This window comes from Neomonachus schauinslandi, chromosome 6 (genome assembly GCF_002201575.2).
Source record: "Neomonachus schauinslandi chromosome 6, ASM220157v2, whole genome shotgun sequence".
Taxonomy (NCBI): domain Eukaryota; kingdom Metazoa; phylum Chordata; class Mammalia; order Carnivora; family Phocidae; genus Neomonachus; species Neomonachus schauinslandi.
In genome coordinates, this window is record NC_058408.1 from 11,818,800 (window position 1) to 11,846,529 (window position 27,730).

A 27,730-nucleotide genomic window follows, 5' to 3' on the forward strand; every position below is an offset into this window, starting at 1 on the left:
AGACCCATTTTCTCCCTCCTGGGTATCTCCAGGCCCGACCTGTCACCTGAATTTGAAGTGTATATTTCCTTTTTTTCTTTTTTTTTTAAGATTTATTTACTTGAGAGAAAGTGCATGAGCGCGGGCAGGAAGGGCGGGGGTGGGGGGGTGAGAGAGAGAGAGAATCCTCAAGCAGCCTCTGCTCTGAGCAGAGAGCCCGACACAGGGCTTGATCTCACGACCCTGAGATCATGACCTGAGCTGAAATCAAGAGTCGGACCCTTAACCAACTGCATGCCCCCGAAGCGTGTATTTCTTATCAGCTGTCTCTCTTCGGATGGGCTGTGCGACTTCAGACACCTCCTATCTAACACACCTCCACCCCTCAGCCCCGCCGCCCTTGACCTAAACCGCTGTTCCTCCTAAACCCCCGGCAGGGTGGGTGCTTGCTTGTGTTATGGCGCAGATGGGAAACCTTGAAGTTCTTGAAACTTCCCTTCAAGCCCCACATTGACTATTAAGTCATTCTTGTCGATTCTTCCTTAAATCACATCCATCCATTCTCTCCATCACTAGACCCCGAGTTTTTTGTTTTGTTTTGTTTTTTAAAAGAAAACCCAAAATGAAGTGCCTAGCTCAGTCCTCCCCCCAGAAAGGGAGTTTGTGAAACTGAACACATCCAGAACTGGACAAGCACGGCGGTCTCAGCCCATATCGTGCTGCGGTGCCGGAGCCCGCCTGAGACTCATGCAGACAGGCAGTGCGGTGTGGCTAGTGAATCAGGACCCTGCCCTGCCGTTGACTAGGCCAGTGAGTCTTCCTGCGTATCCCCTCACCTCCGCTGCCTCATTCAGAAGTGCTCATTCCAGGGCCTACCTTATGGTTGTCGTGAGGGTGAAGCGACATACTGCACATGAAGGGCTTAGCGGTGTCTGCAGCGTAGTAAATACCAAATGGTGTTACAGATGTGCATACACATCCCCCACCCCAAAGGCCCCCGTGTAGAGCAGCCCCTTATAATAACTAAGACCACCGGGCGGAAACTACAGGGTAACAGACTATGTGTGAGTATGTGGAAACTTTTTTTTTAAAGATTTTATTTATTTATTTGAGATGGGGGAGAGAGCCGGGGGGGAGGGGTAGAGGGAGAAGCAGACTCCCCTTTGAGCAGGGAGCCCGACGCGGGGCTTGATCCCAGGACCCCGGGATCATGACCTGAGCCGAAAGCAGACGCTCAACCGACTGAGCCACCCATGGGGGCGCCCCTGTGGAAAAACTTTCAGCCCCTGATGTCCAATTTGCAGTGCACTAAAGGATGAGGAGCTTTATCCTAACTGGCAGTCACACTGGGTGACCTACAGTCCTAGATAGTTGGGTCTAGAAAGTCCATTAGAAGGTACCCGGGGTGACTGCGGGGCAAAACACAGCAGCAGCTCAGGACGATGGGGTCGTCTGTAAACCCAGATGGCCTAGCGGGAAGTGGGAGGCCTGGGACGAGAGCCTGGGCCTTCCCAACTTCCCAAGGCTGGTGCTCTTTGCTCCGTATTACATTTCCTTCCAAGGAACTTCTGAAATCCAACTTTCTGATGTTCTGCTTTGGGTCTTCAGATACACGTCTGTTCTCTTAAACAGGGTGTCTGCAGACAGTTGAATAAGTGTGTTTAAAAGGATGCGGAGTACATGCTAGGTCTTAGTTATTGGTTACTGCATAACAAATTACCTCAAAATTTAGTGGCTGAAAACCACATTTTGTGGGTTGGGAATGTGTGTCGCCCCTTATTTAGGTGCCTCTGGCTCAGAGTCTCTCCTGAGTCTGCAGTTAGGGTTTCAGCCAGGGTTGCAGTCCCATCTCAAGCCCCCACTGGGGGGGGGCAGGAGGATCCACCTGCAAGCTTACATGGCAGGCAAGACTCTTCTCGCCATAGGCACCACTCCCAAAATAGGGCAGGTCACACCATGGCAGCCGGCTTCCCTCACGGCAAGTAAGAGTGAACAGGAGCACCCAGGGCAGAAGCTACAGCCCTTCTGTCATCTAATCTTGAAAGCAGCACTAGCGTCCGCCTAATTCTGTTCACCAGCAGTGAGTCCAGCCCCCTCTCAAGGAACGGGGCGGGGACGGACGACACAAGGCATGCGTACCAGGAGGAAGCGGGGCCAGACCTCAAAGGCTGCCTACCACATACTAGATAATTGTTAAAAAAATTAATAAAATTCTAAAATGTTACTGTTCAAGTAGAATCAACCATGAGTTACTAATTAGATGACTTAATTTTTTAAAATCTTTCTGTCCTTCCCTTAATAATAATCCATACTTAGCCGTTTTCTTGGTCTTTTCTTTCTCTTTAGGGGAAAAATGCATTCTTCAAAGACCTAACTTCAATTCAGTTATTACCTAGTGGGGAAATGGATCCAAATTTTATTTCTGTACGACAACAGGTAAGTTATAGTTACCGGATTTTATTTTTGTCTCTCAGAAGAAAGTAGGAAATGAAAAATTTAGCTGGCCTCGAAGAATGACCACTTCCAAAGTATTCTTGAAAGCTAATTTTCCTTTCAATTATACGTTCCTTTTTGATAAATAATTTCCACGGAAAAGCCACCCTCACTGACAGGAAAGCCAATTACTGTGATTTAGACGTTGTTTAATGATGCATACTGACGGTGCTGTGTCCTTCTCCGTCGGCAAGTTCTTACTGAAAGTCGTTAGTGCGGCCGTCCAGGCTCAGCATTCAGTCGTGAAGGACAGAGAGTCCCCAGAAGAGGCACCGACCACTCCTTTTGGGAAAGACCAAGATTGGCCAGTTCTAGCTGTGGATTTGGCTCATCACCTTCAAGTTAGTGAAGATGTGGTTCGAAGGCATTACGTGGGGGAGCTCTACAACTACGGTGCGGACCACTTAGGAGAAGAGGTAATGTCACCCTCTGAGTGTGAGGTGGGGGCTCAAGTCACAGAAATTATGGTTGGAGTAAAGAATCCATAAGGTCGGGGCGCCTGGGTGGCTCAGTCGGTTGAGTGCCTGCCTTCGGCTTGGGTCATGATCCCAGGGTCCTGGGATCGAGCCCCGCATCGGGCTCCCTGCTCGGCGGGGAACCTGCTTCTCCCTCCCCCACTCCCCCTGCTTGTGTTCCCTCTCTCGCTGTGTCTCTCTCTGTCAAATAAATAAATAAAATCTTAAAAAAAAAAAGAATCCATAAGGTCTCCGGTAGAGCTTTTTGCTTTTCCTTTTGTTAGGACTTCTAGGCACAAAAACAACAGAATATTAAATATAAAAGTGTAACCAAATTCCTGTTTCTGGCCTGTGTTTAATAAACTCCGACAGTGTGCCAGGCCTGTTCTATGCAAAGGGACATAGCGGTACCCAGAACAGACAGGATTCCTTCCTCATGGAACTGACAGTCTGCTGGTAGGAGCAGAAAAGCATGCTGAATTTTTTTTTTTTTTTTTGAGATCATGCAAGCGGGGGAGGTGGGTCGGGACCAGAGGGAGAAGGACAGAGCGAAACTTAAGCAGGCTCCCTGCCCAGCACCGAGCCTGACGCAGGGCTCGATCTCACGACTCTGAGATCCTGACCCGAGGCTGCGGCGCTGCAAGCGTGCTACATTTCGTACCGGGTGAGAAGCGCTGTGAAGAGAAACAGGACCACGGGAATCAGCAGCAGCTACTACAATACGGTGGTCAGAGGGGACAGCTGAACCGAGCCCCCAAGGATGAGATGCAGCCAGTCACGCAGGAAACTGGGCCGACAGTGCTTGAGGCGGAAATGATGGAAGCAGAGGGCCGGTGTGGGGGACCATACGTAGTGAGCGAGGATGCAGACGTCGGAGAGGAGGTGCGGAGGTGGGCAGGAGTTACGTCCAGTGTCTCACAGCGCACAGTCAGTGTATTCAGAAGCCCTTAGAAGGTTTTAAGCAGTCATGATGTGATTGAATTCCCTTTGCCAGAAACTTAAAAAATGACGCTTAGTGTCATATTGCATCGAGATATTAGGGGATAAGGAAAATTCGGTAGTGGGCAGAAATTTGAATTTTAAACGCTCAATTTGATTTGGACTTTTTTTCTTTGTTTGTATACATGGCCGCAGCTCAGAAGTGAACTAGACTCTTCACTGGCAAAGCCGTTCCTAGACTAAGTACCTCTGCCAACTCTTAGCACATACACACTTGTCCGTGCTCCTTTCCTCAGGCCAGTCTCCAGGTGCACGACAAGGAGGTCCTCGCCTCGCAGCTGCTGGTGTTAACAGGGCAGAGACTGGCTCACGCGCTCCTGCACACCCAGACGAGAGGAGGAATGGAGCTGCTGGCCAGACTTCCCCCCACGCTCTGCACTTGGCTGAAAGCCATGGTAAGTAGGAGCGCGTGAGATCGGTCGGGTCACTGGGTGGTTTCTTAAAGGCGTATTTAGTAACAGTTAAGGAGAAAATTTAAATTAGGAGCTTAAGTTCGTTCTGAAGAATTCTTACTGGGAAAGAACTATCCTGACAACTCTTAAGTGAGTAACGATTACTGTTGTGTGTAACTGATTATTTTTGTGTCCCATTTGCAGAACCCACAAGATCTTCAAAACACAGAAGTGCCAATTGCAACGACAGCTAAACTAGTAAATAAAGTCATCGAGCTTTTACCAGAAAACCACGGGCAGTATAGTTTAGCCTTACACCTCATTGAAGCTGTGGAAGCCGTATCTATCCCTTCTTTATGACACCTACCCTACCGAAAACGGTCTCAAATTGTGTGAGTAGAACATGAATTAGTGCATGGTAATTTTACATAGTAAGATCTGGAATTTGATGGAGGGAGTATGTCTTTTTTCTTTTGTAAAATGAATAAAAATACATACTACTTTTTAAAAGTGCAGTCCTGGCGAAATTCCACTCCTTTGGTTAATACTGAAGATAAAATATAAACAAATATCAATGATACCATTAATTACTAACACAGATGTTTTACTGTTTATTTCTAATTTAAGCACTTAAATAGCTTTATGGGTAAACTTTGCTATTTCAAATGGGTTATAATTTACAGATTATGTTCTTACCAGATTCTATATTTCGTACTCGAAATGTTACTGTAATTAAATTTCAAATGTGTTCATGTATAGTCTCCATCAGTAAAATTAGAGAAACATCCCACTCGCTTTTGTTGGCATGCTTAAATCCAACATCCTGGGCTGCCGCCTGGAGTTCTGGATGCGGACAGGTTCTTTCCCAGAGGTTTATGCTGCCGCCACCGGAGGAGGATGACCTTGCTTTGGAGGAGGAATGGGTTCGAGATCATCATATTCATCAGAAGGGACACTAAACATTAGAACCCTTAACCTGTTGTCCTTACCAAAACTGAGATTCTGAGACGCAAGCAACACAGCAAAATTAAGTACGATATAAGTTAAGATTTACTTTTTGCCAAGATTCGAAGTTGTATCCACATCAGGTCATTGTAAAAATGTATTATCTTGTAAAATTTATGTTTTAAAAAAAGGCAAAGATGCTAAAAATTTAAGTCCAGTTTATTTTTCCTACAAGTGTTTAGAAATGTCTGCTTCTGGGATATGGTAACGTTATCTGTTCTTGGGAACAGTAAAGGCCTAGTGATATTGTAGCTTTGCAAACCTACCTCACAGCTGGGTTGAGGGAATAAAATACAACTAATTTTGTACCCTAGAGTGCCTAGAGCAGTCCAAGTGCTGAATTAAAACCAGATTAACCAAAACTCTGTAAACAAAGTGTTTTGAGCTCTACAAATACCAAATATTTATTAGGGTAGATCTTTGGAATGTAGCCATGCAGTGCAATTACTGCTCTCTGTCATGGATCACAATTGTTATTCATAGTAACTCATTGTGATACGGAAGTTTGTTGCTTCACTTACTTGTAAGAAGCCAACGTTATCAACTGTATAAAGCTGAGGAGTATGCCCCTCAAGAATATGAAGAAAAAATTCTCATGTTTGAGGGTATCCCAATTTAAATTATTTTTAACTAAAAGATGACATCCAAATAAGACTTGTCTAAAACTTAATAATTACGGTTTAATTTAAAAATCTTGAAAGATAAAGTTTTAAGAGGTCTTGGGTATTTGGGTGAGGGCCTGTAAATCTGACTGAGGCGCACACCGTGTACAGTAGCAGCACCGAAAAGGACCTTATGCTAGTCCAGCCTCCCGCCTCTGCTGGGATCCCCACTGGCCCATCCAGACAACGGTCCTATGAGTTCTTGTAAACCTATCTAGCTTTATCTAGTCACGTGTTATATGCATTCTAAAAGATTCGTTCTTCCTGTGATTTTTCTACCTTCTCTGAAAGTAGTTATGAATTTTGGAGGCTGGTCAAAGAAACTTTACATCCTCACTTTGATTCGATTATCACTTTTGGGGGAAGGGGGGTACCTGATAAACATGTTAGATAATAAAGCTGGTTAAACTTATTCTCGTAGGACACACAGATCTGGGGATTGTTGAGAATATTAATAAGCTCAAATATGGTTCATAGGACCATAACAGATCACTGAATTACAAATCTGTAGTTACCTTTGTGATCCTAAAGTTTACCGTGCAAAGATTTTTAAAACTGAATTCTGAGCTATATGGTTAAGAAAAGCAGTGAAATATTTTACTGTTTCATCAAGGCATTTTAAAATAAATCTGAGAGAAGAAAATACCTGTGTATACATTCTGTACCAAGAAAGAGCCACAAATAAAGGAATTAAATTGTATGTGGGAAAGGTGATTTCTGAAACAAAGGTATGCTGCACTTTCTGATGGGAAGCCAGTAACAGTAGTGTTTTCCTAGCGAGAACTGCCCGCTCCCCTGACACCTTTCTTCATTAACATTAAACGGGCATCTGTACCTTGTTAAATTCCACTTTATAATGCTGAAGAAAAACAGAAGTGTTCAAATAATCGTAACTTCTACATTATAGGTTATGTTTAAATGTAGAACTAGAAGAGCCAGATAAACGTAGGTGAAGAGGAACACATTACCAACTTTCTAAACGCTTCATACTTTTGCAAAAAGAAAAATAAGAAATGGAGAGAGTTTCACTCTTTGTTATAAAAATTTGTCTAAGGTACAAGTAAGCACTGTTACATTTAAATTGCTTTTTTTTTAAGTGGTTAATTACAACTTAAAACAGATTTAATAATATTAAGCTTACATGGAATATAATGTTCACTTATTGAGTTGCTGTGGTTCATTTCATTTGAGACAAATCTTTTTAAAGTACTCCATGGCAACACTGAAAGCCCTCCCTCACCCTGACAGAAATGAATTTTTTGGGCTTCTAAAAGTTAGATTTCTGCTGAATAGAATTAGCCGTCCCTAGAAAGGTTTTAATCCAATACTGAATTGTTTATAAAATGCTGTTATCTATTGTAATGTACTGTAAGTAGTGACATTCTGTACATACTTCTATTTTCTGTGTCCAGTGTTGTGAACTTACGTATATTAGTGAAATAAATTTTCAGCTTTCATGTTGTTTCAACATTCATAAATACCAGTATTAAGATTTTCTTTTCCCTCTTGTATGAGAATAACAAGTTTGGTGATGTTTTCTTTCTAATACACACAAAAAACCTAGCTGTTGTGAAAAGGATGATGTTCACTAGTAAGGCAGAATGAAATCACTCTGTCTCTTAAGGGAAACACACTTCTTGCCATTCTCCTTCAAGACTGTATTTTTTACTTGATTTTTACAACTTCATCAGTATCAGTAAATTTCCAGATGCCTTTATTTTTAGATGTTACAGAACTTAAATATGGAGTCAAGAAGCTTTATAAAATAGAAAACATTTTCTGGTCAGCCACATTTAAAGTCAAACATACCCAGTGTCTCTGTTCTGAATAAATCCATTATGGATATAGCGAGACCCATCTGCATATTTGTATTTTTCTGCATGTATATATATATATATATATATATATACATATATATATATATATATACACACACACACACACACACAATTTTTTATCTGCTACAGGAAAAACTTGTAATTCTGAAATTTGACCCTTATCCTCCACCATTTACTCTTCCATTCGTTACCTAAACCTAGGCTTTCCTCTTTGCAGTGTTGTGAACAGTCCCTCTGAACTTGCGTTCGGTGCTCGCAGGGTGCTCCTGCTCAGAGAGCTGTCGACGGCCGAGTGGCTCTTACTTTCCACTCACCACTTCTGTGCATCGGGGGCAGAGTGCATCTGAAGACTCAGCCGTGTACTTCCAACAACGTGGGCATTTTTCTTTGGTAGTTGGCATGACAATTACCTTATAGGAAGACTCTTCACGAATATCCCCACCTGTGAGAGAAAGATACAGGAAGACTGACAGGCCTTTCAACTTGTATCTCTCTTTCCTGAGTGGTTCTGCCAGTGTTTCTTTTTCAAAGCTTTCTCCCTCCCCTGGGGAACGCTGGTCAGTACGGCTTCATTTGCCACATTACGTAAACAGCCATGACAGTGGACTCACACCCTGACCCCTGAGGACAGCTGAGGGATCGGAGACCCCGAGTGAGAGGGTAATTGATGTTCCCCAAGTCACAAGTTCTCGATCTCCCCAGGCAAAGCAGGCCTTCTAGCTCTTCATCCGGGCTCAGTGCTGGTAAATTACACTGCCTCTCCAGCAAGACAAGAATTTTTTAAAAAGCCAAATTATAGTGCCAACTGCAGTGTCCCACTTAAACCTTCTTGGTTTAGGGGCGCCTGGGTGGCTCAGTTGGTGAAGCATTCCAACTCTTGATTGCGGCTCAGGTCATGATCTCAGGGTCAGGCTCCAAGTGGGATGTGGCGCCTGCTTACAATTCTCAAGCTCTCTCTCCTCCTCCCCTCCCCCTCCACCTCTTCCACACCCCTCTCTTAAAAAAAAAACAAAAACAAAAACCTTGTTTTAGACAAAAAAACAAAAATTTCTCCACTATGAGTACTCTCAGACTTCAGCCTAAATAATACACAGTGAAGAAAATTATTTTCTAGCCATTATATAGAGAATGTACATTCACATTTTGAAAAGCAAGTGAGGATCTTTACTACAGGGTCAGTGCTTCCAGGCCTCAGACTTCAACTGATGCCCGCAAATGAGCCTTCCGCCTCCTGATGGCACCTAACAACCATGAGGAATACGGGGAGCATCGCCGTCCCCACAGTACCTGCGGCCATTGTCTGTTACGTGACCACGCCTCCACGCCATCACTGAGAATGAAGTAGGCAGACAAAAGTCCCCTATTGAATACCTACCAACTGCCTGCTCGTGAGATCCCACGGTGGGAATGAGTTCCGTAAAACTTCTTCCTTAACCCTTCATGAAGATTGGCTAAATCTTTTAATATAGGGTGTGCAAGTAAGAAATTTCCAAGTCCACAATGGGAGGGGCAGGCTAGGCAGGACCAGGATCCTGAGTGAGGCCAACTAACGTCACCTACGATGACCATTATTCACAGGACAGGAAGGAAAGCGCTCTCCTCTCACCAGCCCTGTGTTCCCAAGATCATCGTGTAGGACACTTCTGAAAGCTGGTTTAGAAACTTGGCCAGTTTCCATAAAAAGATGTATTCCAAGAACATACCTGCCTTTAGAACACACCTGATCCCCTGCAAAGCTGGAGACGACCTACGATTATCACTGTTCTCCAGATCTCACCTGTTATCTTTCCCTCTTCCTTACCTTCTAAATTGATCAGGAATGTCCCTTTGCGCTCAATTACATCTGTAGTTACTGATCGTGGTTCCTGAGAGAGTAAAGTTGTCTGGGAAGCCATCATTAGTTCATTCAACTGAGAGGTGCTGGAAGTCTCCTCAGCTTGTAGCATCTGGGAGGGAATAAGCATGTCAAGGTTACTGTCTAAATGTTTACTGCAAACTGAGGTTAGAAGAATGAACGCTGCAAATTCTTGTGTTCAGTGAGTGACCCTTTAGTACCCTTATCTCCTGAGCTAATCTATTAAATCAATTAGAATGAAAGTTTTATTTTAGAGTGAGTGAGTGGGGGGAGGGGCAGAGGGAGAGAGAGGGAGAGAAACTTATGCAGATTCCCTGATGAGCAGGGAGCTGGATGCAGGATTCGATCCCATGACCCTGAGATCACAACCTGAGCCAAAGTCAAGAGTCGGCCGCTTAACCGACTGAGCCACCCAGCCGCCCCTAGAATGAAAGGTTTTAATTAAAAATTTCCAGGCAATAGTATGTGCTCTCTATATAATATGCTCTATGCCGGGCACTTCACTATGCTAGATGCTAAATGTCCATTATTTCTGATCATCATGGTGTTTCTTATCCCATTTTCCAAACGAGGAAACCTGTTCCAAGGGGTTAACTACTCACGGTTCTCAAGCAGTAAGTGGTGGAGCTGTACTTCTAGCCCAGGTCTGTGAACCGCAGAGCCCAGACTGCTTTTCCCTGTGTCCTGCCTCCCACATCAGGAGAGGTGGTAAGATACTATCTAAATAGACCTGCTTTTAGCAACACAGACCAAAGGTGCCAACTGAATAAAGCACAGAGCTATTCTCAAGTACAATAAAGTTGGATGTTTGATAAGCATTTTTACACTTTTCATTGTAATTCTGATCTTCAAAATGAGTTTATAAGCTAATACAGACATTGCTTTAAAAAAAAACCAAAAAAACAAAACAAGAGGTGCCTGAATGGCTTAGTCAGTTAAGTGGCTGACTCTTGATTTTGGCTCAGGTCATGCTCTCAGGGTCACAGGCTCAAGCCCCAAGTTGGGCTCCGTGCTGAGTGTGAAGCCTGCTTGAGAGTCTCTCTCTCTCTCCCTCCCTCTGCCCCTCTCCCTCTGCTTGCACACTCTCTCAAATAGAAATTTTTAAAAACTCAAGAAAAAACCAGGAGATTCAAAGAGATTAGTTTTAACAAATTCATGCAATTAGTAATTCAGATTCAGAACTCCATCTGACAGCTAGTGTAATTCCTAAGAAAAATACATTATTTTTAAAAATCCCAAAGTATTTTTTCCAATATAAATGATCCAAACAAGCTGTATTTTTTTTAACTTAACTACTCAGAACTAAGGAAGTCAAGAAGACACAAGACATGTAGGAGAAAAGCCCCATACCAGGCTGGGTAGCCTTAGCTAGGTCACAGTTTCAGTGGTCTTCAGTTTCCTTGCTCATAAAATAAAGGAGTCAGAGTCAAACCCCTCCCAACTTATAAAAAGATTATTTATTTAGGGGGGGGGCAGAGGGAGAAGCAGAGAGAGAATCTCAGACTCTATGCTGAGCACGAGCCCCACACAGGGCTCGATCGGGTGACCAAGAGCATGACCTGAGGCAAAATCAAGAGTTGGATGCTTAAACTGACTCAGCCACCCAGGTGCCTTCCAACTTATAAATTTTAAAATGTGAGTATCTTACTTAAATTATCTGCTGTCTGATCAATAATCTCCTACAGACTGCAAGCCTCAAATCTTAATTACATTACTAAAAACGGAACTTGAGCTTACCAACCAATCAGCAATAATCGCGCCTCGGATAAGCCTCATTGGCTACGATACTGCCATACCAACCAAGTGAGATGGTCATTTTTAGAAAACTATGATAGCAGTAAAACTTTAAAAAACATACTGTCAATTCTCTTCTCAAGCATTAAAAAATCCTGAGTCAGTATGTTAAGCTATAAGCCAATGTGGCCAATGAACCATTAAGAATGCCAAGAAGAAAACCTTGATGGTTCTTTTGGAAATAAAAATAGGAGGAATGCTTTGAGATGGCATGGTAATTTGCTGGAGCAAATGAATTTTCTTCAAATCTCCTGAGAAAAAGATGGAAATCTTTTTTAGATTTGTTTTGAACCTGGTCCAGATGGACAAAACTCTCAGAAAACTAGATCCTTAGCACAAAACCCTCCATTTTTGTGTATTGTAATAATAATGTCATCGGTTTCTGTCACTTACCTAAACAGCCCTGAGGATTTGCATTTCAAATAGGATTCTGTTGCACCTTCCCTGTCCCAACTTACAAAGCATGTAGCAACAGAGTGCATGTTTTGTAGAAGGGAAAGGAAGCATAGAGAAGGAGGAAACAAAGAACCTGTGATAATATCAGGATTACAAGATCTCTAAACTAAAAAAACGTTACTTATACAGAGATTTTTAAAAGCCAAATTTCAGGTGAAGCGGTAGGATACGAACATCCCTTCCGAAGAGACAAACGGATACTCACCTCTATTATCTCAAAAAGCAGCCCAGGCTCAATCACAAGGATGACTTTGTACTCGGCTGCGTTTTTACCAGGGATGCTCCCAAGAAATGAATCTCTCATGGCGCAAGTGCTCTCTATGGCTTCCTCTAACCCAGGCTTCTTCCAGACAGAACTGGTTCTGATCCACCCAGTACGAAAAACACTCTGGGCGTCTTTGAAAAAAAGAAAACAGTAATAAAAAAATAAAAAATAAGTGAAAGTAGTTTACATACATTCCAAACTGTACAGAAAGATCTAACCATTAAATATTTACTATTCGTGGGAAACAAGAATTGGTACTTACAGTAAATATTATGGAGCTATTCTAAATGCCTACCATTTATATTCACATTTTGAAATTTAAACAAAGGATAAAATATTATAGTAAAATCCCAAAGGAAAAAAGGATGCCTAGAAGAAAATAAAATAGAAAAAAATAGCCCAATATTGACAGTTGTCTTTGGATAGTAAGACAAATTCTGAGTGACTTTTCCTCCTCTTTCTAAATTTCTATAGTTCCTAATTTTCTATAAGCTTAATACAGAGGGAAAAGACTATTATAAAAATATCCACTAAAAGGCCCTACACTTGGTTTCAATAAAACCTAAAACATTATTTCAGACACTTATAAAGGTATTTAAGAAACTGATTTTGCAGTATGGTCAAGCTGCCCATACATTTCAAAATGCACTCCCAAGGTGGCTTGAAGGCTGTCTGAAATCCGTCCTACTCCGTGACGAAGGAGGGCAAAGGACTAAAGGACCAAGACATGTTTTGCCACAAAGCACTCACTGTGGACGAGAAAGTACCCCCTCCACAAAGTAGATGAGATCTGAGGTTGCAGTCCTCATCAAGGGCCTTTCTCATCTCAGGAACACATCAAGTACTCCTTACCTTCAGTGTAGGGTATGTGCTGGAATACTTCTTCAGCCAAGTGAGGAAGAATGGGGGCAAAAGAACGAACCACGACGTCCAAAATTTCAGCTAATGCGGTCTGGCAAGAGCGCCGTTTGGGGTTGCCTGCGTTTTCACAGTAGAGCCTGAACGAGAAGCATGTGCTCAGCAGGGACGTTTTATACACAAAGGGCGCGGAGGCAGGATGCGCCTCAGGCGGGCTCCTTCCTGCCGCGGGGCGAATGCTACGGTTCGGAGCACCGCTGGACTCAAGCAGCAGATACTGTCACATAACTGTACGGCTGGGTCCTCTACCCCACCTCCCTCCTCCGCACCTCTCTCAGCAGCTGTGCCCTAGCCACCGCCTGGCTGAGACGGCCAACCGTGTGTTAGAGGACGACGGAGGTGTTAGCTGCAGCTGCTTCTCTTCTAGTCCTAGCAGTGTGTTCAGAGGGAGTCCCAATCCCTGCGTGTAAGGTCCTGGAGGTGCCGATGGCCTGGGGCCGACCCTCACATAGGCCTGGCTGCTATCAGTGAAGACCAAGCACCAAGCCTTCCTCTAAAAGCGCATCACTGATCTACACAATGTGTCATCATGGTAACAGGTGCCTGTCTATTTGTCTCTCCTCCTCAAAATTTACAAACTCCCGAGAAGAGGTACCATACTCGTCACCTCGTGTTGGCACCTATTCCTTACTGAGCACTGACTTCCTCAAACACAGCGCAAAGCACATTCCTTACATTCTCTCTTTTCATAATCACATTATGAGGTTTGTATTATCACTTGACTTGAGAACCCAACTTCTTAATAACTGCACAATGTCACCCATCTTGCTCGCCACTGTAGACACTCAAGAAATAGCTGAATATTTTAATATTCAGTCATACATACCGGTCTTTGATGATGCTGAAATAAAAGTTAGAGAGCTCTCTGGTATAAAATGCTCGTAACAGCCGAACAACTTTTCCAAAATCGTACTGTTTATATGCATCAGTAATCTAGGGGACAAAAGCCAAAATAAATTTGGAAGTTGGGGTAAGCCAACGAAAATGCAAGTCATCATGAGCAAAATATGTACCTTTTCAAAATATGTTTCAAAGGCAGACAACTACAAAAAAGGAGATATGCAAGAGCGACTGAGGATCTTTCAAACATTTCTGGGTATCAAATTCAACTATCGTCAGAAAATACTGAATATTCTACTCTTGGAACTAGATAGAACACTCATCAAAGGAAGGGATCAGGTTTAAACTGATAAACTACACCATTATAAAACAGCAAAGAATGCAAGTTACCAATGTTCCCTCATTTATGCCTGAAAAGTAAAATAGGGCAAAAATCTGCATGTCTCTGACTTAACGGTACATGGAAGCAACCACATTTCCAATTTTTGAGAAAACACATTATCTGTGTTTATATATAAATGAGAAGTATCTTACAAAACACATAGGAATAGTCATTTCAGTTATTTCTATACTTTGATGGGTTCATCTGCAGATAAAATACGCCCCTGCTTTATTCCTTCTTGGAGAAATACATAAAGCTGATCTTGAGAGAAAAATGTTGTCTGAGGGGAAGTCTGGGCCTATGTTTCCACCAGGTACTGATAGTCTTTTGAAAAACCAGGAAAGAAATCCTAAGACTTCATACCTGAAGTCAACCTTAGAATGTGTGGAATTTATCAAGTACAACTCTTCTCAGGGCAATGGTTACTATTTCTAGTAGTATCTGTTCTGCCGGCACACAATTCCAACTTCAACATTCAGCAGTACTGATATTTCTATTTTCCAAGAGCTTATTAATTCATACTTACCTTGTTTGCTAAATTCTGCAGTAAGTGCAGCATGTACTGGTCTATGACATACATATTGTTAACAGGAACAGAATCTGTTTCTGGGTTGAAACCAGCGACATTTCCCAGAAGAAAGCGGAGTGTATTCCTGAGCTATTAATGTTGAGAAAAAATATGCAGTCAAAAAATATACGAGGCCTTCAATTCTTGCTGAAAAGTTATTTTATTTTTCTATAATTTTTATACAACTCATGTTACTTTCTTAATGGGATACTGTTTTAAAAAATATCATTCCTAAATGAGACTACAAATGCAAAAAAAGAGACTCTCATTTCAATAGCTGAGTTATAGAAAGAACCCCTGGACTTTACACACGAAGACTGATTTTTCATTATATTTCTTGTAACCTTATAAAGCCAAACCACCTTTCGGTAGCCCAGTTTGTTCATCTGTATAGGTAAAAATGTTATTTTCACCTGCTTCACGGGCAAAAATAAACGGAATAAATGTGAAAGGTCACTGAGCACATGAGAAGTATATGAAATCAGGGGCGCCTGGGTGCCTCAGTTGTTAAGCGTCTGCCTTTGGCTCAGGTCATGACCCCAGGGTCCTGGGATCCCTGTTCCGCGGGAAACCTGCTTCTCCCTCTCCCACTCCCCCTGCTTGTGTTCCTTCTCTCGCTAGGTCTCTGTCAAATAAATATTTTTTTTAAGAAGTATATGAAATTATAATTTTGTATTATACTATATTTTATAAAGTATTAAAAGACAGTATATAAAGTTTTTAGGATTACACTATTAATATTTTTAAACAAATAAACACAGGATTATTTTTAAATGCTCACAACATATAGAAACTCACTTCCCATTGCTGTTTTGCAATACCAAACAAAATGTTCCTCATTTTTAAAAAAAGTTATTTAGCTGACCTTTTATTCAGAAACAGGAAGAATAATGACTCTGACCTTGCTAATATCATCTCTGGCAGCATTAAGTACAGATGGACTAATGGTCACTTCAGTGAAGACGTTGGACTCCGCTACCCACCAGCGAAGGACATCAGCACCGTAGGGAGGCTCCTTGTTTTGATCCTTTCAGTGGAGAAAGAAGACATGTAAACATATAAATGGCTTTCAATTCTAATTAGGTGATCAAATGTTTCAGGTATTCCTCCTCAGAAATATCTGAGCACAACTTGGGCATCAAACCCCCCTGCACCGTAATGAAACAGGGCTAACAATCTCAGAATCAGCTGCGCGTAAACCACACTGCGAAAGCGTGCGCTCTGCGGTCTCGCTGCTTGCGCAGACGCGGGCGTGTCCGCACACGTCCTTCTAGCACAGCTGGGGCCGCAGTGGGGCCCCGACGCCTCTCTGATGGCGGAGGGGAATATAGGGGCTGCTTTTCCCTTCCGGCACTCCCCAGCAACTCCACATACAGCAAGGATTCTTGGACAGGAGGGCAGTAAAAAGCCAAAGGAGTAGAATAACAGACAAGTGATTTCTTTTCTGAAAGCAACTCCAAAATAAAGGAAATTATTAGCAACCCCAGATCTGATGTCCATCAATGATTTGCTTTAAAGTGTATAATTTCCAAGAATATAATAATGAAACACGAAGTTGCAATCTCATTTTTTTCTTACACCGTTTCCATGTAACTGTAAATTTTTGTCTTTTTAAATAAATTTTCACAAATTTTTGAAGTTCAATTAAAAGAAGGGATCAGGCGCCGGGGTGGCTCAGTCAGTTAAGTGTCCAACTCTTAATTTCAGCTCAGGTCATGGTCTCAGGGTCATGAGATCGAGCCCCACATTGGGCTCCATACTCAGTGGGGAGTTTCTCTCTCTCCTTCCCTCGGTCCTTCCCCCCTGCTTACGTACATGCTCTCTCTCTCAAATAGATAGATCTTAAAAAGGGGGGGGAGGTGGATGGCATGGTTCAGAACCTAATTAGAGAGTCAGACCTGAAATGAGCCAACAGGGCCACAATCCCAGCCCTTCTCTTTTTCATTAAAATCATTAAGAGTCTAGATTTACACTAAGTTCCACTCCTGAAACCAGTATTACACTACATGTTAACTAACCAGAATTTAAATAAAAATTTGGGAGGAAAAAAAAAGTCTAGATTTAAAACATGGTAAGGCATCTGCTATTAGCATAAAAGATGGTTGGTGTTGATATTTTTGTTGTCGTTTTACACTGAAATAATTACATTAAGGTTTTGGCTGCCAACTTAAAAGCATTAAAACAAAAAAAAGTTGTTTTTGTTTTTTTAAAGATTTTATTTATTTATTTGAGAGAGAAAGAGAGTGGGGGAGAACACGAAAGTGGCAGAGGGAGAAGCAGACTCCCCACCAAGAAGGGAGCCCGATATGGGGCTCGATCCCAGGACCCTGGGATCATGACCGGAGCCGAAGGCAGAAGCTTAACTGAGCTACCCAGGCGCCCCAAAACAAAAAAGGTTTTAGAGAACCACCTACTTGTCCTCCGTTGATGACCACATCAGGATCAATGACATTCCCAAGAGACTTGGACATCTTTTCTCCCTTTTCTCCAAGGGTGAATCCATGAACCACCACTGTCCTAAGAAGACAAATCAGCCATTATGATAATAAACACAGTTATAATGATCTCTTTGAAGATCATTTATAGCTTAAAAAGAGTACCTCAGCTTGAAAAAAAAAACCCACAGGATTTTTCTTAACAGATTATGTATGAAAGCTTTTCTTGAAAGTCTAATTCTCAGCTGCTTATTTATCATGATTGTCAGACAGTAAGCTCTTTACTTGTACGTAGAAAAATTTTTGATGTTTACATTCATTTCACAAATATTTCCTGAGCATCTATTATGTATTGATTTTGATCATTAAAATTAACCAGGAAAAAGTATGTCTTAAAAAGAGCAGATTATCATCTCAAAATTATTTTCAAAAAGACAATTTGAGACAAATAGATCTGTTGTTCTACTGGTGTTTAAAAGCATGTTATACAAGAAACAAACACAGAAATTGTTCTGGGATGGGTTTTCATTGTGAGACAGCAACAATCTAATAAAATTCACTACAGGAATGTTTCAGTTCATTAGCCACCTGTGGATATTACGAATATAAGGATATGTGACCTCAGGCTGTCTTCAATCAACGTAGAGTGCCCCTCTCTGTATTCCTCCATGTCAAGTCTTCCGTATTTCAAGATCTAGCTCTTCACAGATGTCCCCACTGTTCCAGTCAATGCTGATGTTACCTCTTGTGGGAATAACAGGGTGTACCAGTGACAAGACTTCTCTGTATTAATGTCTCCTTTGTCTCTCTCTTTTTTACTTCAAACTCTTTATTTCTCTCATGAAACAAAAGATTAAGCTAATAAAGGTGTTTTATATCCAGACATACCTTGGAGATACGGCAGCTTTGGCTCCAGACTACTGCAGTAAAGTGAGTCAAGTGCATTTTTTGGTTTCCAATGCACACCAAAGTTATGTCTACACTACACTGTAATCTATTAAGTGTATAATAGCTTTATGTCTAAAAAAACAAGGTACATTCCTTAATTTAGAAATATTTTATTGCTACAAAATGCTAACTATCACCTGAACTTTCAGCAACTTGTAATCCTTTTGCTGGGGGCGGTTGATGGCTGCTGACTGATCAGGGTGGAGGGTGCTGCCGGTGGGGGTGGCTGTGGCGATTTCTTTTTTTTTTTTTAAGATTTTATTTATTTGAGAGAGTGAGCGAGAGAGAGAGTGAGCACAAGCAGGGGGAGGGGCTGAGGAAGTGGGAGAAGCAGCCCCCCGCCGAGCAGGGGGCCCAATGCAGGGCTCTATCCCAGGACCCCAGGATCAGGACGTGAGCTAAAGGCAGACGCTTAACCGACTGAGCCCCCTAGGCGCCCCTATGGCAATTTCTCAAAATAAGACAACAACGGAGTTTGCCACAGTGATTGACTCGGCCTTTCATGAACCGTTTCTCTGTTTCATGTGGTATTTGATAGCATTTTACCCGGAACAGTACTTTCAAACTTGGAGCCAATCCTCTGGAACCCTGCTGCTGCTCTCTCAGCTAAGCTGATATAATATTCTAAATCCTCTGCTGTCACTTCAACAATCTGCACAGCCTCTTCACCAGGAGCAGATTCCATTTCAAGACACCACTTCTTTGTTCATCCACGAGAAGCGACCCCTCATCTGTGAAAGCTGTATCAGGAGATGGCACAGTTCAGTCCCATCTTCAGGCTCCACTTCTGACTCTGGGTCTCCTGCCGTTTCTACCACATCTGCAGCTACTTCCTCCACAGAAGTCTTGAGCCTTCAATTTGTAAAAATAAAATGCAGTACCTGCGAAGCGCAATAAAGCAAGTACCCAGCAGAAGTACTCAAAGTGTGAAGACTTGTTTAGCTCAGGTTTAACACTTACTTAAAAGGTGCTTTTTTCCTTGTTGCCACACTTGTTAATAAAGAAGACTGAAACCACCCGCCAAGCTGGTCTTTTCCTTCCAAGTACAAATCTGCTCTTTGGTCAGTACCTCAAAAATAAATATTAAAAAACACAGAAATTAAAGTTAATTAAAATTGGAAAATGAAAATATGTATACAAGTGTTAAAAAAAAGTAATCACGTTATTTCCTGTGTCATGTTATACCTGAGACTTAGATTGCATTCACTTGAGCTCTTACCCTCACTGCCCACTTATTAATCAAGATAAAGAGAATAGCTCTTTCCGCCATCTTTCCGTGCCACCATAATGGTGAGCATGAATGTCCTGGCAGATGCTCTCAAGAGCATTAACAATGCTGAGAAGAGAGGCAAACGCCAGGTTCTTATTAGGCCGTGCTCCAAATTCATCGTCCGGTTTCTCACTGTGATGATGAAGCATGGTGACACTGGCGAATTTAAAATCACTGATGATCACAGAGCGGGGAAAACTGTTGTGAACCTCACGGGCAGGTTAAACAAGTGTGGAGTGATCAGCCCCAGATGTGATGTACAACTGAAAGATCTAGAAAAATGGCAGAATAACCTGCTCCCGTCCCGCCAGTTCGGTTTCATTGTACTGACCACCTCAGCTGGCATCATGGACCATGAAGACACAAGACGGAAACACACAGGAGGGAAAATCCTGGGATTCTTTTTCTAGGGATGTAATACATACATGCAAATAAAATGCCTCAATGGAAAAAAAAAGATAAAGAGAATAAATGTTGGAGTATGATCTCCTAACCATAGGCGACTAAAACACTACCTAAATTAGGGACTGATTAATAATAATTACCAATATCAATATTTCCAGTTAAATCTTCTATGAAAATGAGCATCTAATAACTTTATAAGTGAAAATACTCTGTGATATTATAATGATGGATAGATGTCCATTATCCATTTGTCCAAACCCATAACATGTACAACACTAACAGTGAACCGTAATGCAAACTGTGGACTTTGGGTGGTTATGATGTGTCACTGTAGGTTCATCTCTTATAATGAATGTGCCACTCTGCTGGGGGAAGCAGACAATGAGAGAGGTTGTGTCTGTGGAGGCAAGAGGGATGTGGAAAATCCCTATACCTTCCTCTTAATGTTGCTATAAATCTCAAACTGCTCTAAATAAATCAAGTCTTTTTAAAAAGATAGCAAAAGAAAAAAATGTGGTCAAATCTGTTGGGACATATGTATAAGCAAGCTTGAGAGCTATTTCTGCATTCAACAATAAACCACGGTTAATTTAAGAGTTAAAATAATCTGAGATAAAAGACCATTTGGCAAACATTTTAAGTAATTGTAAGTAACAATCATTTCAGTCAAGAATCTTCAAGGGTGCTTAACCACTAGGTGAAAATTTGGTGAGAAAACAGGGTATTTCCAGTCTTAAAGTATCTTCTTGCAAGATACTTACTAATGCAACAATTCCTATAGGGAGATGGGATGAGAAATAACCACAAGAGAGAAAGAGAGAAAATAGGATGACACCACCTCCAAGGGATCAAAGTTCAACATCACCAGTAAGTCATCGTGTGACTTCTGTTAGGATGTACTGAAAGGGACACAGTATCTCTTCTGTATATTCCTGCCCAAAATGCATAGTCTAAATCTCATCATGAGGGACCATCTACAAAATAACCTGTACATTCATGAATGTCAAGGACATGAAAGACAAGAACAAAATGAGACTAAGGTGACAGGACAACTAAATGCCACAAATGACCCTAGACTGGCTCAAGGACCCTTTCGATTTTTTGTTCTTTTCCGATAAAGGACATTACTGGGTGAAAGCTGAATAAGATCTGTCGGTAAGAGGATGGAATCAGTGTCGATTTCCTGATTTTGACATTTGTATTGGTTATACAAGAGAGTGTTGTGTTTTTAGGAAATATAGACCAAAATATTTAGGGATAAAAGAGCATCAAGTCTGCAACTTACCCTTAAATGGTTCAGAAAAGTGTTTATATATACATACAGAGAAAAAAATATATAAAACAAACGTAGTAAAATGCTAACTTTGGAAAATCTAGATGAAGGGTATGTGATACTTCTTTACTCTGTGACTTTTCAAAGTAAAATGTTTGGGTTTTTTAAAGATTTTATTTATTTATTTATTTAAAGAGAGAGCCCGTGGGGCACCTGGGTGGCTCAGTCATTAAGCGTCTGCCTTCAGCTCGGGTCATGATCCTGGGGTCCTGGACAGAGCCCAGCATTGGGCTCCCTGCTCAGAGGGAAGCCTGCTTCTCCCTATCCCGCTCCCCCGCTTGTGTTCCCTCTCTCGCTGTGTCTCTGTCAAATACATAAATAAAATCTTTAAAAATTAATTAAAAAAAAATAAAGAGAGAGCCCATGTGAGTGGAGGGGAAGGGCAGAGAGGGAGAGAGAGAGAATCTCAGGCAGACTCTGTGCTGAGTGCAGAGCCCAACACACGGCTCCATCTCATGACCCTGAGATCTTGACCTGAGCTGAACCCAAGGGTTGGACACTTAACCAACTGAGCCACCCAGGTGCCCCAGTTTTTTTGTTTTGTTTTTTTAAAGAACATGAGGTCTTTGGGGAAGATTACTTCCATATTTTAAATCTAAACTCACAACTCTAAGAAGCCCCCGTAATTCCTTTTAGTTGTGAAATGAAGATTTGTCCTTATGTTCTAATATTGAGAATTCAGTGTTGTAATTCTTATGTGACAATGAGTATCTGGGCGGAGCAGGAGACAAAATTAAAATAATTAAATCAAGCCAGTTCAATTCATTCAACATTTCTGAGCACTTACTACTCTAGTACAGGTACTGTACTAGACACTGGGAGGGGGGAATGTAAAGAAATCTGGTAGCTGACTTCTTGGAGCTGATTACTAGTGAGATGGATTTTATGTTACATAAAAATAACTGTGCTGGGTGTCATCAAGGCAAAACTACAGCTCGGCCAGTCCGTGCAGCTAGGAAAGTCTAAGAGGCTATAACAAGACAAATGCGTATGTGCAGTAAGAACAAAATGTCTTAGCTTCAACATCTAGAGCGCTGCATCTATTCCCTACTCTTCTTATTCCTCTCCTGATCTGTAACCATTTATGACCCTAAACTTTTATGACACTGGCGCTCAAATCCCCTCCCACCCAGAATGTTCACTTCTTACTGGTGACCACATTTTGGATATGGCAACCATCAATGAGATGATCAATAACAGACTGCTGGTGGCAATCTTCCCCTGAAACAAGTAGATAATGAAATAGCAGCAAGTATCAGCAAACCCTCTTCATCTCTGAAAGATGCCTGCTTGTGGGCTCGTGAAATGATCACTCACAGTCCCTAGCCTGGCGTCAGACTACAGTTCTGGCCTCTTAGCACAGATGCTGTTCCCAAGCCTTGATTAACACACCTAAACCACAAGGGCTTTCAATCATCTCTAAAATCTCCGTCAGCCCTAAAGTGTCTAAAAAGCTGGTTGCTGCCCAAGGCTCTACAGGAGTCAGGACAAAAGCCATCTGAAGACGGCGCAAGCGTTGTATTCAGACTCCCAGGTCCGAGTCCGGCTGTGGTGTGGACCAGCTGTGGGGGCTCAGCTTAACCTTCCATTGTTCCCACTTCTTCACTAAAATGAGGACAACACCAAAATCTGTTTACCTCCTAAGATTGTTATAGAGATTAAAGAAGTAAGAGGACATGCTTTGGACATAATAAACAATCAGTAAATGTTAATTATAAAGAGCACTGGTATTTCCTGATGGTAAATTACGAAAGGAGTATTTTTTTCAAACCATTCTTATATGAAACAATACTTGTGAAAATGTGATTAGTTATCCTAAACTATTTTAAAAATATATAGTCTCTGATCCTGTCCTGGAAATATATGTTGTAACATTCTAATAAAACAAGAGGATATCAGGCAATTAATAAGAGCACGACAAAACAACTAATACTTATCAAGGGTAAAGTCTCAATGTCTTTTCATTCTCATATACATATTGAATTGCTGGAACTGGATAAGAAGCAAAATGTCATCCTAGTAAAGGGGGTGTAGTCCCAGAAAATTTCTGCAAGCCACAGCCTTTCAAGGTGGTTTGTGAAACCAGTGGAGAAAGACGGAGTGGGTCGGGGCCAGGAGAAGATCGGGCACAGCAAAGTTCTGGACAACAAATGAAAAAATTAAAGCTTGTGTGAACTCTCCAAATGAAAATAAGTCTAGTCTTGGATGGTAAGAAATAGGAAGAAAAGTCAAGCTCAAGTACTGGAATACTGTGGAACTACTGTACAACCTCATATAATGAATTACTGGACTATTTCCTATTTTTGCAAGTTTATTTTTAGAAATGATTTTTTCTAACAAATGTACATTCTCACTTCAAGAAATTGGTAAAACACTGGAAAGTTCAAAAAAATAAAATCACATATATCCCACTACCTAGAGATGATCACTTTATTTCACCGTATTTCCTTCCAGTATTCTGTCTATGCTCATCAACATTTCCATGAGTTTGTTAGCATATCAAGATAATTTGCCTGCATCCTGCTTTTTTTTGTATTCTGCACTTTTAAAGTGTAACATGCCCTTAGATAAAACCATACCCACAATTACTTTTCAAAAACATGACTGAATGGCTGCGTATTATTCTGTCATATGAACTTATATTGCTAAAGTCATTTATCTACGCATGGACAATGAGCTACTGTGTCAAATCATGCCCTGTCAAAAATAACACTGTAATGAATATCCTCACACATAATTCTCCATCCAGATCTGATTACTTCAACAGGAGAGAAGTCTACAAATAGAATTTTTTTGGTCCAAGGACTGAAAACCACTCCAGAGCTCTTGATGCATAATGCAAACATTCTTTCCAGTAAGTTTGCACCAAATTACATCCCAATAGCAGTGTATAAGAAGGAGGAATGGTGCCAGTTATTTCTCTAGTTTTTACTCCTTTATCCTTTTTTTTTTCTGAATAGATCTTTTTTTTTTAAGGTTTTATTTATCTCTACCCACAACGTGGCGCTTGAACTCATGACCCTGAGATCAAGAGTTGCATGCTCCTCCGGCTGAGCCAGCCACGCACCCCAGACTTTTTAGTAAAAGAAAAAATAGGAACTTGCTTATGGAGGTAGAAATAAACCTGGGAGTTGTAAAATTCCAGGAAAAGTAGCAGTGAACCATGGGGCAAAAAGTATTTCTATTATGGCAACTTTCTCTCTAGGAAAGTTATAAAAATTAGTATTTAGAGGGAATAATAAACTGTTCAGAACAATAAACCTCTAAGATTATGATTCAGTCATGGCAGGAAATAAAGAATAAGCCAATTATTAAAAAAAAAAAACTATCAAAGCAAACCAGCAAAAAACTTGACTAATCCATAATTTCATTACTAGATTTGTTTAACTTACCTTAACTGATAAATTTTAAGCAAGATTATTGCATTTAAGAAGGCAAGTTGTAGAACCAGCACAAAACCGTATTTGTCAAAACTACTGCTTAACCAATGTAACATCTTAATTAAAAATTTTTTTAGAAATGATTCATTTAAAAATGCTATTCCCTTTCAGAAAAGTGTTCCAGTTTCAGTTTAAGTACTATTGACTTGAACTCACAATGAAACAGGTACTTGACCTGGTGTTAACATTCAGAAGTCAAATCTCTTTCACTGCTAACATTTTAACATTTACAAAATAATTCGTAAAAAGTGTTAAAATACAATTATTAATTTTTTAAAATTAGCCTTTTAAAAAGTATTATATATGTTCTTAAAAGGGTGACCTTTTAAAAAAAGTCATTTGTAAATCTAAGTTACTTGTAAATCTTAGTTTCTCTTTCAAAAAATCATCTTTTTTCTATTGGCTTCAAGTTATTTCTATTTGTTAAAAAAAAAAAAAACAGAGGGGCCCCTGGGTGGCTCAGTCAACTGAGCATTGGACTCTTGGTTTGGCTCAAGTCTTGACCTCAGGGGTCCTGGGATGGAGCCCCAGGCCTGGCTCCGTGCTCAGTGGAGAGTCCACTTGGGATCCTATCCCTCTTCCTCTCCCTCCCCTTCTGCTCTCTGGCATGCTCTCTCTCTTAAATACATAAATAAAACCTTAGGAAAAAAACCAGAAATGAAGTAGAATAAGTATTTTAAAACACTAATTACTTCACTAGGTGAATGGATAAATAAGTTACGGCCCATCCAGATAATAGAATACTACTCAGCACTACAAAGAAATGACCTATCAAGCCAGGAAAAGACATGAAGGAACCATCGATGCATGTTATTAAGTAAAAGAAGCCAACCCGAAAAGCTACATACTGTATGACTCCAACTATGTAATATTCTGAAAGAGGCACAACTATGGACAGTGAAAAGATCAGTGGTTGCCAGGGGTTAGCAGGGAAGAAGGGATGGAGGCGGCGCACATTCTCCATGCAGTAGAACTATTCTGTGTGGATACATGTCATTATACATTTGTCAAAACCCACAGAACATACAACACCAGGGGTGAACTCTAATGTAAACTGTGGACCCTGGATGATAATGATTTGTCAGTGGAGGTCCATCAACAGTAACAAGCGGATGGACCTCTGTAGTGTTGGTTGACAGTGGGGGGGTCTGTGGGGAGGGGAGGCAGACTGTATGGGATTTCTGTACTTTCCTCTAAAACTGTTCTAAAAAAATCTGTTTAAAATTTTTGAAAAACATTAATTATTTTTAAATCACTGCAATAATTAACACCTTTGGTAAATGTTTAAAGAATTTTTTTTAGAAATGATTCATTTAAAAATGCTATTCCCTTTCAGAAAGTGTTCAGTTTCAGTTTAAGTACTATTGACTTGAACTCACAATGAAACAGGTACTTGATCTGGTGTTAACATTCAGAAGTCAAATCTCTTTCACTGCTACAAAACCTGTCAGTGAAAAGTAAAACCAGTTATGTATGCTATAATCACCAAATTCCTCTTGTACTGATGAAGACTAGCTAAATTAAGCTCAAAGTCAAGCTGACTTTATCTTGCAACAATGTACTCTTAGGGAAATATGCAGACACTGAATCATTTATTAGAATTAATACAAGCATTTGAGAATGAAAAGTATAATAACCTTTCTCAGGAAAGCCCTTCTCTCTCTCTTCCTCTCTCTCTTTTCCTTTTAAGGAAAATCACCTTTGCTTTAGGGCTTTTTGAACTATGAACTTACTTAGTATCTGGGCTCTTCCCCACTTCATTCTTTCTCCCTATCTTTTGCAATTTTTTACTGCAAAAGAATAAAAAAAGCTCAGAGGAAAATGGGATAAAATATAAGCTAATTAATCCAATTCTTACTGACTGACCTCATAAGGTTTTTTACTGACTGATTGAGGGGAAGAGGAGGAGGAACAGGGCATCGCAGTGAAAAAGCAGAAACTACAGTTCAAAATTGGACTTGTGTATTGTCTTTAAAGGTAGTTTATTTATGTTCTGGTGGCCTTCCATGCAGGCAACACCCATGTTTAAATGACAAATCAGTTTTCTTGCTTTGAATTAATTATCTAAATATGACAGAAAAAAATGATTTACTGCTTAGGTGCACTTTTACCACTCATTTCATTCAATGAAGTATTTTTTTTTTTTAAGATTTTATTTATTTATCTAACAGAGAGAGGCACAGCGAGAGAGGGCACACAAGCAGGGGGAGTGGGAGAGGGAGAAGCAGGCCTCCCGCAGAGCAGGGAGCCCGATGCAAGGCTCGATCCCAGGACCCTGGGATCATGACCTGAGCCGGAAGCAGACGCTTAACGACTGAGACACCCCGGCGGCCCCAATGAAGTATTTCTGTCACAGTAAATATCTGGTTAAGAAGCTCCCACACTAGGGCGCCTGGGTGGCTCAGTTGGTTAAGCAACTGCCTTCGGCTCAGGTCATGATCCTGGAGTCCCGGGATCGAGTCCCGCATCGGGCTCCCTGCTCAGCGGGGGGTCTGCTTCTCCCTCTGACCCTCTTCCCTCTCGTGCTGTCTCTCATTCTCTCTCTCAAATAAATAAATAAAATCTTTAAAGCAACACCCATGAAAAAAGAAGCTCCCACACTAGAAGGAGTAGGACTAAACGCCATCGGCACTGCTGACAGCAGCACAGGGCAGGTTTGAATGCGTCTTCGTGGAGTCTCCCCGCCAAGGGCTCTGAGTGTGAAGAGTGCTTGCCGCATGGAGTGGTGTGAAACCACCCAGAAGTTACAACGCAACGACGCTTCTGGCAGCAACTCTCACGTGGTGTGAAACCACCCAGAAGTTACAAGGCAACGACACTTGTAGCAGCACCTCTCACGTGGTGTGAAACCACCCAGATGTTACAACGCAACGACGCTTGTAGCAGCAATTCTCAAGTGGTGTGAAACCCAGAAGTTACAACGCAACGACGCTTCTGGCAGCAACTCTCAAGTGGTGTGAAACACCCAGAAGTTACAACGCAACGACGCTTGTAGCAG

General features: G+C 41.3%; 3 protein-coding genes across 3 annotated transcripts in view; 2 read left to right on the forward strand and 1 right to left on the reverse strand.

Annotated features, from left to right (window-relative positions):
- RAB3GAP2 (RAB3 GTPase activating non-catalytic protein subunit 2) overlaps positions 1 to 7,451 on the forward strand; it is a 99,226-nt gene extending 91,775 nt beyond the window's left edge. The window contains exons 32-35 of the mRNA XM_044915896.1: positions 2,326 to 2,415; positions 2,667 to 2,893; positions 4,168 to 4,321; positions 4,523 to 7,451. Coding sequence (XP_044771831.1) covers positions 2,326 to 2,415; positions 2,667 to 2,893; positions 4,168 to 4,321; positions 4,523 to 4,678 — 627 coding nt within the window. The 3' untranslated portion in view covers positions 4,679 to 7,451. The remainder of the gene's footprint in view (positions 1 to 2,325; positions 2,416 to 2,666; positions 2,894 to 4,167; positions 4,322 to 4,522) is intronic.
- A 42-nt stretch (positions 7,452 to 7,493) lies between these two features.
- IARS2 (isoleucyl-tRNA synthetase 2, mitochondrial) overlaps positions 7,494 to 27,730 on the reverse strand; it is a 54,755-nt gene continuing 34,518 nt past the window's right edge. The window contains exons 15-23 of the mRNA XM_044915897.1: positions 19,245 to 19,353; positions 17,316 to 17,418; positions 15,803 to 15,928; positions 14,860 to 14,991; positions 13,938 to 14,044; positions 13,046 to 13,191; positions 12,134 to 12,324; positions 9,625 to 9,769; positions 7,494 to 8,265 (exon numbers count right to left, since the gene is read on the reverse strand). Of these exons, the coding sequence (XP_044771832.1) occupies positions 8,123 to 8,265; positions 9,625 to 9,769; positions 12,134 to 12,324; positions 13,046 to 13,191; positions 13,938 to 14,044; positions 14,860 to 14,991; positions 15,803 to 15,928; positions 17,316 to 17,418; positions 19,245 to 19,353 (1,202 nt within the window). The 3' untranslated portion in view covers positions 7,494 to 8,122. The remainder of the gene's footprint in view (positions 8,266 to 9,624; positions 9,770 to 12,133; positions 12,325 to 13,045; positions 13,192 to 13,937; positions 14,045 to 14,859; positions 14,992 to 15,802; positions 15,929 to 17,315; positions 17,419 to 19,244; positions 19,354 to 27,730) is intronic.
- Positions 19,562 to 19,964, forward strand: LOC110588178 (40S ribosomal protein S15a-like). Its single transcript, XM_044915898.1, has one exon. The coding sequence runs from the start codon at positions 19,572 to 19,574 to the stop codon at positions 19,962 to 19,964; it is 393 nt and encodes a 130-aa protein (XP_044771833.1). The 5' UTR covers positions 19,562 to 19,571.